The following is a 15299-nucleotide window of genomic DNA, read 5'->3' on the forward strand; positions in this document are numbered from 1 at the left end:
GGCCCCCCTGGGTCAAACATGCGGCATGGGGATACGCGTCGGCCTCTGCCATTTCTAGTTCTTCATGATACTTGGTTAGAACATTTGTTCCATTGATATCTTGGGCTGCAAAGAACAGGCCCTCTTGTTCTTGTTTCTGTTGAATAACCATCTTTATCACTGAAAGGGACAAACCCCACTTTTCCCATGTACTGAACACTTGCTCGAGGTTGCATCTGCGGCCAGAGGTGCTCAAGCCCAGCCTGCACACTCTTGGCATGGGCTGCACTTTTCAGTTATAAAAAAAGCATGTAAGATTTAGTGGTACCTCCTGAGTATCCTCCTCAGTATGCATATGCTGAAATATTTTCCCGGATAGGCAGGCTGGGTTTGAGTAGCGCTGGCAGCATATTGAATAAGACCACTTAAGGCACAGATCATTAGATTTCTAATTCCTTTTTGTAAATGAACATCAAACCACAATACTTTCTGATTGAAAATTAATTTCACACTGTGTAATTTATAGCAAACTGACAAACGTATGTAGGTAGCTTAATTTATTCTGAAATGTACGTAGGGAGTAATTTCAGACAGACCTCATGTCACACATGTGTGGCTTGATGCTATTTTGGTGGTTTTGTCTCACAATGCAAGGTACGTCCTTAGTAACAATTCTAGGATGGCACCCTAGCAACCCAGTGATTAGTTAATATCTTTCAATCAATCAATTATGTCATCCTTTTTCTAGCAAAACATTTTATTTTTGAAATATTTATTTTTTAAAATCAATAAATTAATATTCTTTTAAACTAATAAAGACAAATGTACTGATATAAAGTGAATATTTTGAAAATTATTGGCATTTTATTTTACGTGTGTAGCAAATTGAGCTAAATCTTTACCAAAGTTGTTTTTCCAAACTGCCGGTTTAATATAATATTAACATTTTGTTTACCAAAAATAAATTATGTTATAGATTTTCTTAGATACAAAGAAATAACTCAAGATTTATCAGATATGTGTCATACTTTCCAAAATAAGTGGGTGGTTGAAGTTATAGGAAAGTGTGTGGTTGAAGTTATAGGAAAGTGTGTGGTTGAAGTTATAGGAAAGTGTGTGGTTGAAGTTATAGGAATTTATGAAACTATCCAAAAGAAGGATAAACTGAAATATGTGGTGTTTTTTAGCTCCACTTGCCAGAGGCCAGCGGGGCTTATGTCATGGTTCTGTGTCCATCGTACGTGCGTGCGTGCATGCGTTTACTTTTTCTTTAAACATCTTCTCCTAAACTACAAGTCCGATTCTGATAAAACTTCTCACAAATGTTCCTGGGGTGAACCTCTTTCAAAGTTGTTCAAATTATGTCCCTGGGGTCAAATTTGACCCCGCCCCGGTGGTCAATAGATTGAACATATGCTTATATAAAGCCTATTTTGTGCAAACTTTAAAAATATTTTTGTCTATAACCATTCGGCCTAGTGCTACCACATTTGGTATGTAGTGACATTTAATAGTTCTCTACTTTGTTTGTTCCAATTATGCCCCTGGGGTCAAAATTGACCCTGCCCCGGGGATCACAAAAATGAACATACGATTAAATAAGGCCTATTTTGTGCAAACTTTAAAAATCTTCTTGTCCATAACCGTATGGCATATGGCTACCAAATTTGGTATGTAGTGACATCTAATAGTCCTCTACAGAGTTTGTTCAAATTAAGCCCCTGGGCTCAAATTTAACCGTTCCCTAGGGGTCACAAAATTGAACATATGCTTATTTTTGGCCTATTTTGTGCAAACTTTAAAAATCTTCTTGTCCATAACCATTGGGCATATTTCTACCAAATTTGGTATGTATTAATATCTTAAAGTTCTCTTCCAAGTTGTTCAAATTATGCCCCTGGGGTCAAATTTGACCCTGCCCCGGGGGTCACAAAAATGAACATATGCTTAAATAAGGCCTATTTTGTGCAAACTTTAAAAATCTTCCTGTCCATAACCATTGGGCCTAGGGCTACCAAATTTTTGCAAGGTTTCGCAAATAACATGTCTCAGTGTAAGTCGATATATTCGAATATTTTTATCATTCTTATTATCACGATAAAGTCTTACAACAGTATAAAGTATTACACAAAATATTAGAACATTATATTTTAATAACGACACATTAAAATACCATCTACATCATTAGGTTTTTTGCATATGTCACGAACTATATAAGTAACTGAAACTTTAAAACCTACAAACTTTTTTTGAAATTTTGAAAAAAGATTCATGATTGAATGAAGGAACTTTCATTAATCTTGTAGAAAATGCGTAGATTTGATCTTCAGCATCTAAAAATATACGTGAAATAGAAAGAACGACAATATCTTTTGGAGAGATAAATTTACCTATGTTATAAGCAAAGGACCTGTGCGACAATTCCCGGGCTTTTTAGTCTGTTTAGTTTACACAGTAGTAATGTTTTCCACATATAAAAATGCTCACTCTTCCAACTTTAAGCACCCAGTGGGACGAGGGATAGAAAGAGAAAGTCACATGCTTTAGTACATTTCAACTCATGCGCATTGCACGCTTTTTTCGCATAAAAAACAGTGGAGCAAAACAGGGCCATCATGGCCCTCTTGTTCCAATATTTTATGTGCTTAATTTTAGGCGTCTTTTTTAACCATGTTTTTCGAAGGAAAAAACTGGTTATTAGATTGGCGAATGTCGGCGGGCTGAATGGTGGGCGGGCAGGCGGTTGGAACAAGCTTGTCCGGACCATAACTATGTCGTTCATTGTGAGATTTTAATATCATTAGGCGCATTTGTTCACTATCATTGGACGGTGTGTCGCGTGAAATAATTACGTCGATATCTCCAAGATCAAGGTCACACTTTGAGTTCAAAGGTCAAAAATGGTCATAAATGAGCTTGTCCGGGCCATAACTATGTCGTTCATTGTGAGATTTAAAAATCATTAGGCACATTTGTTCACCATCATTGGACGGTGTATCGCACGCAAGAATTTCATCGATATCTCCAAGGTCAAGGTCACACTTTGAGTTCAAAGGTCAAAAACGGCCATAAATGAGCTTGTCCAGACCATTACTATGTCATTCATTGTGCGATTTTAAAATCATTTTGCACATTTGTTCACCATCATTGGAAAGTGTGTCGCGCGAAATCGTTACGTCAATATCTCCAAGCAAGGTCACACTTTGAGTTCAAAGGTCAAAAATGGCCATAAATGAGCTTGTCGGGACCATAACTATGTCGTTGATTGTGAGATTTTAATAGCTTAATTACGTTACCTGATATCATATGCTTTTTACTCCGATAGGATCGTAATTTATCCGAAATTTTTCATCCGAGGAATCCCACACTTTTCATAAACCCGTCAGGTAGGTCAGAACGGTCACATAGTGCCGTGTAGCCATACAACCAAAACGGGACATTACCCAGAATCCACTCTTATTCCGGATGGCGATATACAAAGGCCGACATTTTTGTTATTGACTTAATTGTTGCTTCTGTTTCGCTGGATTCTTCTGTTTAACAGAATAGAGAAGTTTTTGTATTGCGTTAAAACATTCTCCGTATATATATCCGTGTATTTCTGTATTGTTTTGTGTATTTGTTTGTTTGTTCAAGGCAAAATATGCCTCAAACAAGTGGCTCATGTGGACACATAAGGGCAGCATGGGACAACCATGGTAGCTGCCTGTCGTGTGCAGGATGTACCCAGGATAACTGCTGCCCTTTCTGTGAGCATTGGTCTGCAGATACCTGGGCCATCAAGCGGCGACCCTTCAAGAGTCGTGGACACAACAAGAATAGTTCAGATCAAAGTAGGGAAAGTTCCGTGTGTCGGGACTTTTCACCACAGGATCTTGACCATATGCCATCAGTAGCTGCCAGGCATCGGTCCTTACACCGTGACGACACCGGACAAAATTTGCCCGGTCCGTTCATCGGGAATTACAAGTTGAATGACTCGGCATCAGATCAACGTAGGGAAAGTTCCGTGTGTCGAGACTTTTCACCACACGATCTTGACCATATGCCACCAGTAGCTGCCAGGCATCGGTCCTTACCCCATGACGACACCGGACAAAATTTGGGAATGACCAGTTGACCGGTCCGGAGACTTCACCGGTCAACATTGACCGGTCCGGTCACCGGTCATGCTATGACCGGTCACCAGTCACTGACCGGTCCGGTCACCGGTCATGCTATGACCGGTCCGGTCACCTGTCAACCGGTCACTGGTCATTGACCGGTCCGGTCACCGGTCATGCTATGACCGGTCTGGTCACCGGTCAACCGGTCACCGGTCATTGACCGGTCCGGTCACCGGTCATGTAATGACCGATCCGGTCACCGGGTACCGGTCTGTGCCACAGACCGTTCCGGTCACCGTAGATGTTGACACTACCTTGTCAGTACTCCACAAAGGTAGACGCAGCCGCGTTTCTACTGTGAGTCACAGACGTAAACGTGTAGTGTCTGATGTTTCCGGCTACTCCTCCACCTCGGGCTCGTCGTCGTATGACTCATCGTCTACTTCAAATAGCCCTCATCATTATCGGAGGGGACGTCGTTCACGCTCACTGAGTATTTCTCGTCGTAGATTGCCTCGTAAAGAGCGATCACGCCAGCGCTCGGGGAGACGTTCGATCAGGAAACATCATTCCCAGCGCCGCCGAACAGTGTCTCGGCATCGCAGGGATAAGGGACATAGACCTTCCTCTATTAGGCGCTCTCGGACTCTTAGGTCCCCTAGTCGATCCTTCTCTGAGGAATCTATTGACACCCTTCCACGTGTGTCGGCCTCTATTTTGGCCTCAACACACACTTCAGCCGTTCCTACAACCACTGAGCATAATTTGTATTCAAACACTAGTTTGCATACATATCAGGCTCAAGGTACAGGGGTTAATCTAACCACTTCGGCTGCGTTTTCAGCCCCACTGGTCTCTTCCACATTGCATAGAAGTATACCCCGGGCTGCCGCTACACCATCAAATCCCAATACTTTGTGGATACAACAGTCGCCGGGAATCTTTGTCCCCTTTTCGACTGATCCTTTACCAGCGACCTCTGGTATTCAAAGTGAGTCTGCTGACTTGATCTCTGAGAGACCTAACTCACCAGCTATATCTTTGATGGTGCCGGAAAACGATTCTCTCATGATAGAAGCGAATGAATCTATTATTCCTTCTTCTATATCCACCGGTTTCAATCAATCCAATGCTCCCGCAGACGTTTCGATTGAGGCGGGTTCGGAGTCTAATGATTCCGAACTTTATTATTTGGCCTCCATCAATCAGGTATACGAACTTATGTTCAATACCTTAGATGAGGACTTCTGCCCCCGCAGTTCCTTGTCTCTCACAGGATCTGCGGTTACCGTTACAGAACAGGTAGCACGCAGACGAGAGCCCGGCAGGATAAGTAAGGCTACTTCCCGAGTGGATCTACGCCTTCCTATTGGCTCTTCCACAATGGCTGTTTTCCAGTCACTTGAACCAGCCAATAAGCCTTCGCCATCTCCATGGAAAGCCCCTAAGGAGCTGACGGAGCCTAAACAGATGGACGGCGGGAAAAGTTATAAGGCCCCGGTACCCGACCCTGCTACCGGTTTGGACCTTTCCAAACTTCCGGTTCCTGATGCTGACATTAGTAAGCTGTCACTTACAATGCCTTCATCATCTACCCATACATCAGTCCCTCTTTCCCTGTTAGAAAATTGGGAGCTGAGAGAACGCCGTTCCATAGGTCTGGCTAACCAGCTAGATCTCATGGCAGCCACAGCCTTAGACTTGGTTTGGGAGCTCTCTGATTCAATCCCAGAGGAGCTCCGGGCCTTGTTGATACATCTTTCACGATCTACGCAGTGTTTATCTCACAATGCTGCGTCGTCTATGTCTGAGATGTTAAGGCTTCGGAGAGACCTCATCCTCTCTTCCTTGCCCAATAATTTCCTTTTGGAAACAGGCGTAAACTCCCTTCGAACTGCTCCACTAACAGCAGAGTCTCTTTTCGGAGGGAGGATACAGTCAGCACTTACTGCTGATCGTGAAGATCAGATACATGCCTCCTTAGCTAGGAGCAACTCTGGCCAGCGCCCTGTGGTTTATAAGCGCCCTGCTTCTAAGCCCCCAGGAGCCCCACCGGCCAAGAACGCTAAAAGGGACAGTTTCCCTACTAAGCGTCCGTCTGCTCCACGTCAGCTCACAAATAGGCCTCCTTTTCAGAACAGAACAACTTCCTATCGGAAGCCTTCTGTAAACCAAAATTGGAGTAAGGGCAAACCCAAGGCGGACAAGAAGTCATTTAATCCTTCTTCCGGCAAGGGTGGACCTCCTAAAGGTCAGCCCTTGGTCATACCCCTTTCTACCGCCACAACCTCTGATGCCGGAGGTACCAGTCGGGGCCAGACTTATGCACTTCGCAAATCGATGGCTCCAAATAACTTCGGACGCGTGGGTTCATTCTCTTGTCACACAAGGCCTCACTTTTCAATTCGAAAAAAGGCCCCCACTCTCTCGCGTCCCAATAGATCTTGTATTTCCGCATCCACAACTTCCAGACTCCATTCTCGGACTCCTGGAAAAACAGGCGGTAGAAAGGGTTCACGACCCTTGTTCTCCAGGATTTAACAGTCGCCTTTTCCTTGTTCTAAAGAAAAACGGCTCCTGGAGACCAGTCATAGACTTAAAAGTGTTCAACACGTTTCTAGTCAAACCTACTTTCAAGATGGAGACTCCTGCCTTCATTCGGCGCTCCATCAAACCCATGCACTGGGGGGTTTCCTTGGACCTGGAAGATGCATACTTCCATGTTCCTATCCATCCCAACTACCGGAAGTACCTGCGCTTCTTCTTTCGAGGCCAGGTCTACCAGTTTCGGGCGATGCCCTTTGGATTGGCAACAGCTCCATGAGTTTTCACCAAACTCATGGCCGCAGTGAGCGCACACCTCCGATTACACGGGGTTCAACTGCTTCAGTATTTCGACGATTGGCTCTTACACCAGCTTGATCGTCAACTGCTTCTGCTACACCTAGAGTTCTCTTGGAAGGAGCTCCTCTCTTTAGGACTCCTTCTCAATGTAGCCAAGTCAGACCTCATTCCCTCACAGGATTTCATATTCGTGGGAATGAATTTTCTGACCCACATCAATCGGGTCAGGGTCTCAGCGCAACGTATATCAGACCTCCTTTTGAAGGTCAGATGGGTGCTGTCCCAATCTCATATCACAGCTCAAGATTTCCTCTCACTCAACGGTATCCTGAGCTCTGTAGCAGACTTCGTGCAGTTGGGACGTCTCTTCCTACGTCCTCTTCAGCACTATCTCTCAGCTCGATGGAAATGGTCTCCAGACAATCTGCTAACACAGATTCCCATCCTTCCGTCCTTAGTCCCCCACATTCTATGCAGGCTAGACGAGGAGACCCTGTTGGCAGGAGTACCGCTTCTTCCCCCGCAACCGTCTTTACATCTCATAACAGATGCGAGCATGGAAGGTTGGGGCGCTCACCTGGAACCCCGCAGCTTGACATTATCAGGATTGTGGTCTCCTCAGGAGTCTCTCCTGCACATAAACAATCTCGAAATGCGAGCAGTCTTTCTAGCTGTTTCTCAATTCCAATCACATCTTCGGGACTCCTGTGTGATGGTATCGACAGACAACACATCAGTCGTGGCTTACATCCAGAAACAGGGCGGAACACACTCTCACTCCCTGTATCTGGAAACATTGAAATTACTTGTTCTTTGCAAGAGCCTAAACGTCTCTCTCTTGTCCAAACACATACCGGGTCGTCTCAACGCCTTGGCGGACGGTTTGTCTCGCAAACACCAGTGACTTCCATCGGAGTGGACACTTCATCAGGAAGTGGCCAATCAGATATTCCTCACATTCGGTTATCCACTGGTCGACCTGTTTGCGACCAGAGACAACCACAGACTTCCTCTGTATGTGAGTCCAGTGTACGAACCAGCAGCGTGGGCGGTAGACGCGCTTTCGTTCGATTGGGATCAACTGGACGCTTACGCTTATCCCCCACCCATTCTAATTCCCCAAATCTTAGGGAAAATCAGTGTGAGCTCTTGCCGGATCCTCCTGATAGCCCCTTGGTGGCCCAGGAGATCCTGGTTCAACGACCTTCTCGGTCTCCTGTGCGAATTTCCCATGGAACTCCCGCACAGGTCAGATCTCCTATCTCAGAGAGGCAGACTTCACTTGGATCCAGACATGTTCCACTTACACGTCTGGCCGTTATCAGGCAATCCCTGCAGAAGAAACGCTTTTCTGTCAGGGCTTCAACACTCGTTGCCTCTGCAAGGAGAAAGTCCACCAGAGCAGTCTATGATGCTCGCTGGAAACTCTTCTCTAATTGGTGTGTTCGAGGGAAAATTGATCCCCTCAATCCCTCTGCTAGACGCATAGCGGATTTTCTAATCTATCTCTTTGATGATAAGAAACTTTCTCTTAGCTCCATCAAAGGATACAGATCTGTGCTTTCGCATACCTTGGCTTATCGTAAGTCATCACAAGTATGTGCTGACCCAGCCATTTCGGAACTGATCCGAGCCATGGAACTTAAACGTCCTGTGTCTCGTTCTCTTACCCCCAAATGGGATTTGGCTTGTGTTCTTGGATCGCTTATTAAAGCTCCCTATGAACCCCTTAATCAGGCTTCTTTACAGTTCCTAACCTGGAAGACCGTTTTCCTTCTTACCATGGCTTCATCCAAACGTAGAAGGGAAATTCATGCTCTTTCTATCGAAGAAAGCCATCTTCGTTTTGATTCCTCCGATGGCTCTGTCACCTTGTTGTGTCAGCCAGGATTCCTTGCTAAAAATCAACTCCCCTCAATGGCTTCTAAACCCTTCAAGGTCCCAAGTCTTTCTAGAACTTGTGGTAATGAAGATGAAGATAGACTCCTCTGCCCTGTCAGGTCTTTGTAGTTCTATCTTAGTAGAGTTAAGTCTATTCGAGGTTCTCGCAAGAGACTCTTCATTCCCTTAAAAGGGGGGGGGGCGATGTGTCTGCGGCTTCTATTTCCCGTTGGGTAGCCTCGACTATAAAAAGGGCTTACTCTTCTCTTTCTTCAAGGGATTCATCCCTTTTTAAGATTAGACCGCATGAATTACGAGCAATGTCGGCTTCGTGGGCATATATTAATCATACCCCACTCTATGACGTGCTTCAAGCTGCTTTCTGGAGGAATCAGACCACTTTTTCATCTTTTTATCTTCGTTCTCTGGAGTGCCAACAGGACAACTTGTATTTGTTGGGCCCCCTTGTGGTTGCACAAACGGTAGTATCTTCTACGGCATAGGTATATTACGCTTAGCCGTGAATTAAGTTAATACCGTAATAACGAAGATTAGCTGAGAACCCGAGATATGGGTTCCGCTGTGATGGGGAGATTTTCGCGAACCTTCCCGCCTCAGCTGCAAATTCAGCATATGATATCAGGTAACGTAATTAAGCTATTAAAACAAATTTTTCAAGTAAAATTCATTTTAATTAGTAATTACTTACCTGATATCGGTAAGTCCCACCTCCCACCCCGCTCTTCGTGTAATATTTCATATTTTTTATTGGAATCAGAGTGGATTCTGGGTAATGTCCCGTTTTGGTTGTACGGCTACACAGCACTATGTGACCGTTCTGACCTACCTGACGGGTTTATGAAAAGTGTGGGATTCCTCGGACGAAAAATTCCGGATAAATTACGATCCTATCGGAGTAAATAGCATATGATATCAGGTAAGTAATTACTAATTAAAATGAATTTTACTAGAAAAATTTGTTTTAAAATCATTTGGCACATTTGTTTACTATCATTAGACAGTGTGTCATGCGAAAAAATTACAACAATATCTTCAACGTCAAGGTCACACTGTGAGTTCAAAGGTAAAAAATTGCCATAAATGATCTTGTCCGGGCCATAACTATGTCATTCATTGTGAGATTTTAAAATTACTTGGTACATTTGTTCACAATCATTGGACTGTGTTTCATGCAAAAGAATTACGTCATTATCTTCAAGGTCAAGGTCACACTTTGAGTTCGAAGGTCAAAATGGCCTTAAATGATGATGGCATAATAATTCTTAAAAATCGACATAAATTAGCTTCTCTTGTTTTGTGAAGACAGCATGCAAAATATTCTGTGTCAATGCAGCATGTGGGAGTATACGTCAAGTCTGTGACAAAGCTTTAGCTAGTTATTAATATATTTTATTGAAGACCTGGGTTTGTGACAATTTTGTCCCTTGTTAAGCAATAATGTAAAGAGTTCCTGACCAAAATCAAGGTAATATTACTTTTATATCATTAACGTATTTGTATACAACAAGAAAGTAGTAGAACATTTGAGGAAATCATAGGAATTACGACGGAAACTTGTGTGGTGAAATTTTCAGAATGGTTACGGAAATGAACGATCATCGGTTTCGGAAAAAGAGCATGTAGCGGTTTCCGAAAAACAAAATGACTGCACCCAATGATTTTATATCACTGAATACAACTGGGCGATAAATGTATGATTTTGCTTCTCATTTAATAAAGTGACAATTTCAAGGCTGATAAACTTGTAATATGAAGGCTATTCTGTCCTTTGGCCTATGTCTATCAATATGTCTGTACGATCAGTAATTTCCGTAACCACTCGGACAATGTTGACAGACACAAAATTTAAGCAAAATTCTTATGTTTTTCTGCAAATATTCTACCACTTTCCTGGTGTATACCAATAAATAAATGATTTTCAAGTAATATCACATTGATTTCAGTCAGGAACACTGTCTATAACCACAAAAACAAATATTCCAAACTTTTTGGTTTTCAATTTTTGTGATGTTAATAGCTTGCATGCAACGTGAAATTGAATGTTCTGTCAGATTAGTGTTTCGACTATCTTGGTTGGGTGATTTCGGACTGTTTAATCCAACCAGAAAAGAGCTGTGAAACGTTATTTAGACCGATGTAAAGCGAATTAATAAAGAACCACTTTTTGTTCACAACCCAAAATGTGATGTCACGATTGCCTTTCCTGTTGGTTCATGATACTACTGGTATATTTTGCGGAATTGTTGAGCCAGATAAAAAAAATCACTTAGTAGTTGCATATTGGTGTATGTTTAAATTAAGAATTCATTTGAATAATGTTTGGCAAAGTAAAAATTGTCTAAGTTCTCCCTGATACTTTAATATAAACTAAAACAGATAAATGTTTTAATACCTGTGTTTTAGGAAAGCACAATTTCTGCAGCACAGCTGACTATGGTCCTCACAAAACATTTCTAGTTTCCTGTCTGCGTGGGCCTCACATGTCTGAATAAAGTTGTCCATTTTCTTAGTGAGAGGCCATTTGTCCATGTCTCCTCTCCCATAAGTTGTATGATTAGCAAATAATTGACTAGGATGATACATACATTTTCCACAATAACACTTTAGACATGTTTCACAGTACATCTCTGCAGTTTCTACGATCTGTTTACTTTCACAAGCATCACAACAATAGTCCTTCACAATATCAGAACTTTTCTGAACTGAACTTAAAGTGGTATTCATTTTGTTAAAAGGTTTTTCAAATTACTTCCTGTTTTCTGATTGGGTTTATGTACCTTTTCTGCACATGACATCAGTATTGACCACTGTTATTAACTTGTTTATATGTTGTTAATAAGTATTCCATTAAATACACATTTGTTGTACTAATTTTAAGCCTCTAATTAGTCAAACTTAAAGGAGCTTTGAACATTTTAAACTTATAAACTCTTGTTGAACATTGTCAACTGATAACTTATTCGGTATATTAAAATGTAAAATTTAAGTGAATCTATACCGATATTTATAACAGCTAATATTGGTGTATTCAAATAAAAATATGAGATTTTCCTGGTCTTATTAAGTAGAACAAAAAATATATTTAAAATATTCAATATGTGTTGAAATAAATACTGAACTGTTATTTTGTCCTCTATTATTTTACAATAAAGACTTGGATGATTGTATTAACTAGCTTGGTGATCGACTGTTGTGTGTCTACTAAAATGACTTTTCACACACTATTTCTTTAGCTCACTTTAGCACCAAGAGCCCATTGTGGGATATTGGGTTGCCATAGGGCATCTGTTGTCAAGTGTTGTGGGTTGTACTGCTTAGGGTTTTGTGAATAATTTGCTGCAAACAACTATCTCCTAAACTGCTTTGAAGATTTTCTTGAAACTTTACAGGCATTATTCCTAAAATCACAGACCTCTTTCGAAGTTTAGAAAATCGTTCCAGTCTGCTGCATATGTAGGTCACCAGAACTAAAAAGTATATTCTAAAATGTCCTCTTTAAAAAAGTGCAACATCTTTTCCGCTGAAACTGCAAGGCTGAGATGTTTAAAATATGGGGTTAAATATCATCTACTAGTTGACCGCTACAAAGATTTTCAAATCATGTCTGTGGGGTCAAAGCAGGCCATCCCCTAAAGGTCACATGATTTCGTAGACTTATAGAAAATAACTATGAAATCTTAATCTTTAATTGCAATGGTTAGGCGTAAAATATTTGGTTAATAACATTCTAAAGTGGTTCTGTACATACATTGTTATTATTTTGCCACTATGATAAAAACTGGCCAAGTCACAGCAGAGACCTATTTTATATAGGCTTCTATAGTAAATAACTCAAAACACCTTCTTTGAAAAGCAAGGGTCATGGTTAAAATATTTTGGTATGTAACATGGTATAGAGGCCAAATCAAATTTTGTTAAAATCATGCTTCTGACTTCAAAACTTGGCAAGCCCCCTGGGTCACTTGATTTGTATATTGGTAAATAACATGGAAGTAATTATTGTGTGTAATTATTACCACTTGAGAAGGTTGCACCTTGATGAGTTCTACACGCCACACCCATTTTTGGGTCACTAGGTCAAGGTCACTGTGACTTCTAATATTGTTCTGACAAGCTTTCATTTATTCAAAACTGCACCCTGCAGTCAAGCATTGGCACACTCTATGCGGTGCTCTTGTTTTTAATTTCTATTAGTGTGATAAACAGTACACCTTATACAAATTCAAAAGTAGCTAGCTAATGATCAAATAAGCTATAAATTACAAAATTAAAGATGCATGCAAGCAATAAATTAAAATATATACAGGTAAAATTATAATTTTATAAATGTTGCCACTTTAATTACTAGTAATGTGTCATATGGTAATTCTCTAGAAGGACACAAAGCTTTTGTGTGTTATTGTCTGATGTTACATAATACAATGATAGTTTAGGAGTCAACCCAAATGAATGTTTCGAGTTACTTTTATTACTCTTTAAAGTTAATACGAACATGTGAAATATACTAAGGGAATGAATAGAATGACTGAAATTAAGGTATCAAAGATGAAGGTTAATTGCTTCCATCCTTTTGTGCTTTTTCAAAAATATTTTCAATATGTATAAAACGCCATTTATTTTTAGCAGATAAGATAGTGCCCAGGAATTTTTTCTTCCCATCTGTTTCAGGCGTCAACATGTTCCACCATTACTGTGATTTCATCAACTTCTACACCAGTCAGCATTTGAACAACTCCTTTACTCAGGACATGTACATGATTAACTGGGACACAGTACGTGTATTAGTGCATACTAGTTTCTACATATTGTTCTTTAAGATGACTTTCGTGTTTGTTATATGGGTCTTTGAAAATGACTTCAGTTTGCAGAGGTTATTAAATTATTGTGAAATATATTACTTTTATTAAGTAAGGTTTAGTGATTGAAAATATAATTTTGCCAAGCATTATCAACTTTATCTAATAATTCAACAGCAACCAAACATATAATTTGTGTTTTTTAAACTTTTAAAGATAAAAAGTGTCACCTATCACTCTAAAACTTAATTAAGTTTTCACAATTTATTTTTCAGAGTATGCGCCCCTACAATGACCTGTTCAAGGAAACGTTTGATGCCTTTACTAGTCATCCAATGCAGTATATCAAAGACTTCCAGAACAAAAGGGTATGGCATTGGTGTCCAATAACTCCTATTTTATGCTTTATTATTTTCTTAATTATTCTTCCCTTCAAAGAAGAGCGGTTAATTGCTTTGCAACTGTCAGTCGTAAATGTGAAAAATAACAATGGAAGGGGCTGCCCTTTCTAACCCACCCCTTAACGGCCCTGGGGTGTTTGAAAAAATTCCTGTGGACTGCTTGTTTGTTACTGCATGTGGTAAATATATCCAGGCATGTTTTATATTTACATAAAACATGTTCCTTGACAGATTGGTCACAAATAAATTGATTTGTTCTGCTCTCCATCAGAAAACACATCCTCACTTGAATCATAAAGTTCCTTGTAACTAGTGCAAATAAAATATTAAAGTCAAATAAAAACTATTGCTACAAAGAGTACTCTATACAAAATATTACATGTTTAGCTCACCTGAGCACATAGAGGCTTTATGATAACCTTTTGTGTGTTGTGTGTCTTGGGGTGTGCATCAGGCGTTGTCCATCATCGACACTTACCTTTTGTACTCGGTAGAGTGCACATTGAATGTCCAACCTGAAACTTGGTCAGAATAATTGTCCCAATAATATCTCGTTAGAGTTCTGTATCATAAGGAGTCCAAAACTTGGTCACTATGTCAACAGAGTAGCGAAAGTAAAAATAGTTTCCTTTTAGGTTGTATGTATTCTGTGTATCATTTTTCCTATAGTTATTTCCTCATAAAGATAAAATTACTCTGACTTAAAAATCTAGTTTTGTTACAATTTTTTGGAAGATTAGAATAAGAAAAAAATTCCAACTCAACATACCAGCTTTGATACTATGGTTCAGTCATAAATGGTTTCTGGTGTTTATTCAACAATTGATAACAGGAATGCTATAGTACTTTTTAGTATTTTATGCTTCAGAAAGAGGCATCTGTTTTCAGTGTATTAATGTTTCAGAACGTACATACGGAATATTACGCTAGTCTATTGTTCCAAGAGTTTGTATCACTCGAGTGGCTTGTGTGATGACGTATCACACGAGAGGCGGAGCCTCGAGTGCGATGCGTAATAGCACAAGCCATAAGAGTGATACAAACTCTTGAAACAATTGACTAGCGTAATATTCCTTTTATTATATACAACAACTAACGAAAACAGTTAACAATTGTATTTTTTACTTTAACAAAACTGACAAAACAATGACTAAAACGGTACGCCATAGTTTATTTAAGACGCGTATGAATACAGTTTATGTAAATTAACGTGTAAACATTCGAACCGGGAAAACACAGGTTTTTGACACGCTTACCTTAATGCCATCGTT

General features: G+C 40.4%; 1 protein-coding gene across 3 annotated transcripts in view; it reads left to right on the plus strand.

Moving 5' to 3' along the window:
* Window positions 1-15299, plus strand: part of LOC127857686 (EGF domain-specific O-linked N-acetylglucosamine transferase-like) — an 88096-nt gene that overhangs the window by 48037 nt on the left and 24760 nt on the right. For all 3 annotated transcript variants that reach the window (XM_052394315.1, XM_052394320.1, XM_052394307.1), the window contains 2 exons: window positions 13500-13603; window positions 13903-13995. In XM_052394315.1, the coding sequence (XP_052250275.1) occupies window positions 13500-13603; window positions 13903-13995 (197 nt within the window). The remainder of the gene's footprint in view (window positions 1-13499; window positions 13604-13902; window positions 13996-15299) is intronic.

This window comes from Dreissena polymorpha, chromosome 1 (assembly GCF_020536995.1).
Source record: "Dreissena polymorpha isolate Duluth1 chromosome 1, UMN_Dpol_1.0, whole genome shotgun sequence".
Classification (NCBI taxonomy): domain Eukaryota; kingdom Metazoa; phylum Mollusca; class Bivalvia; order Myida; family Dreissenidae; genus Dreissena; species Dreissena polymorpha.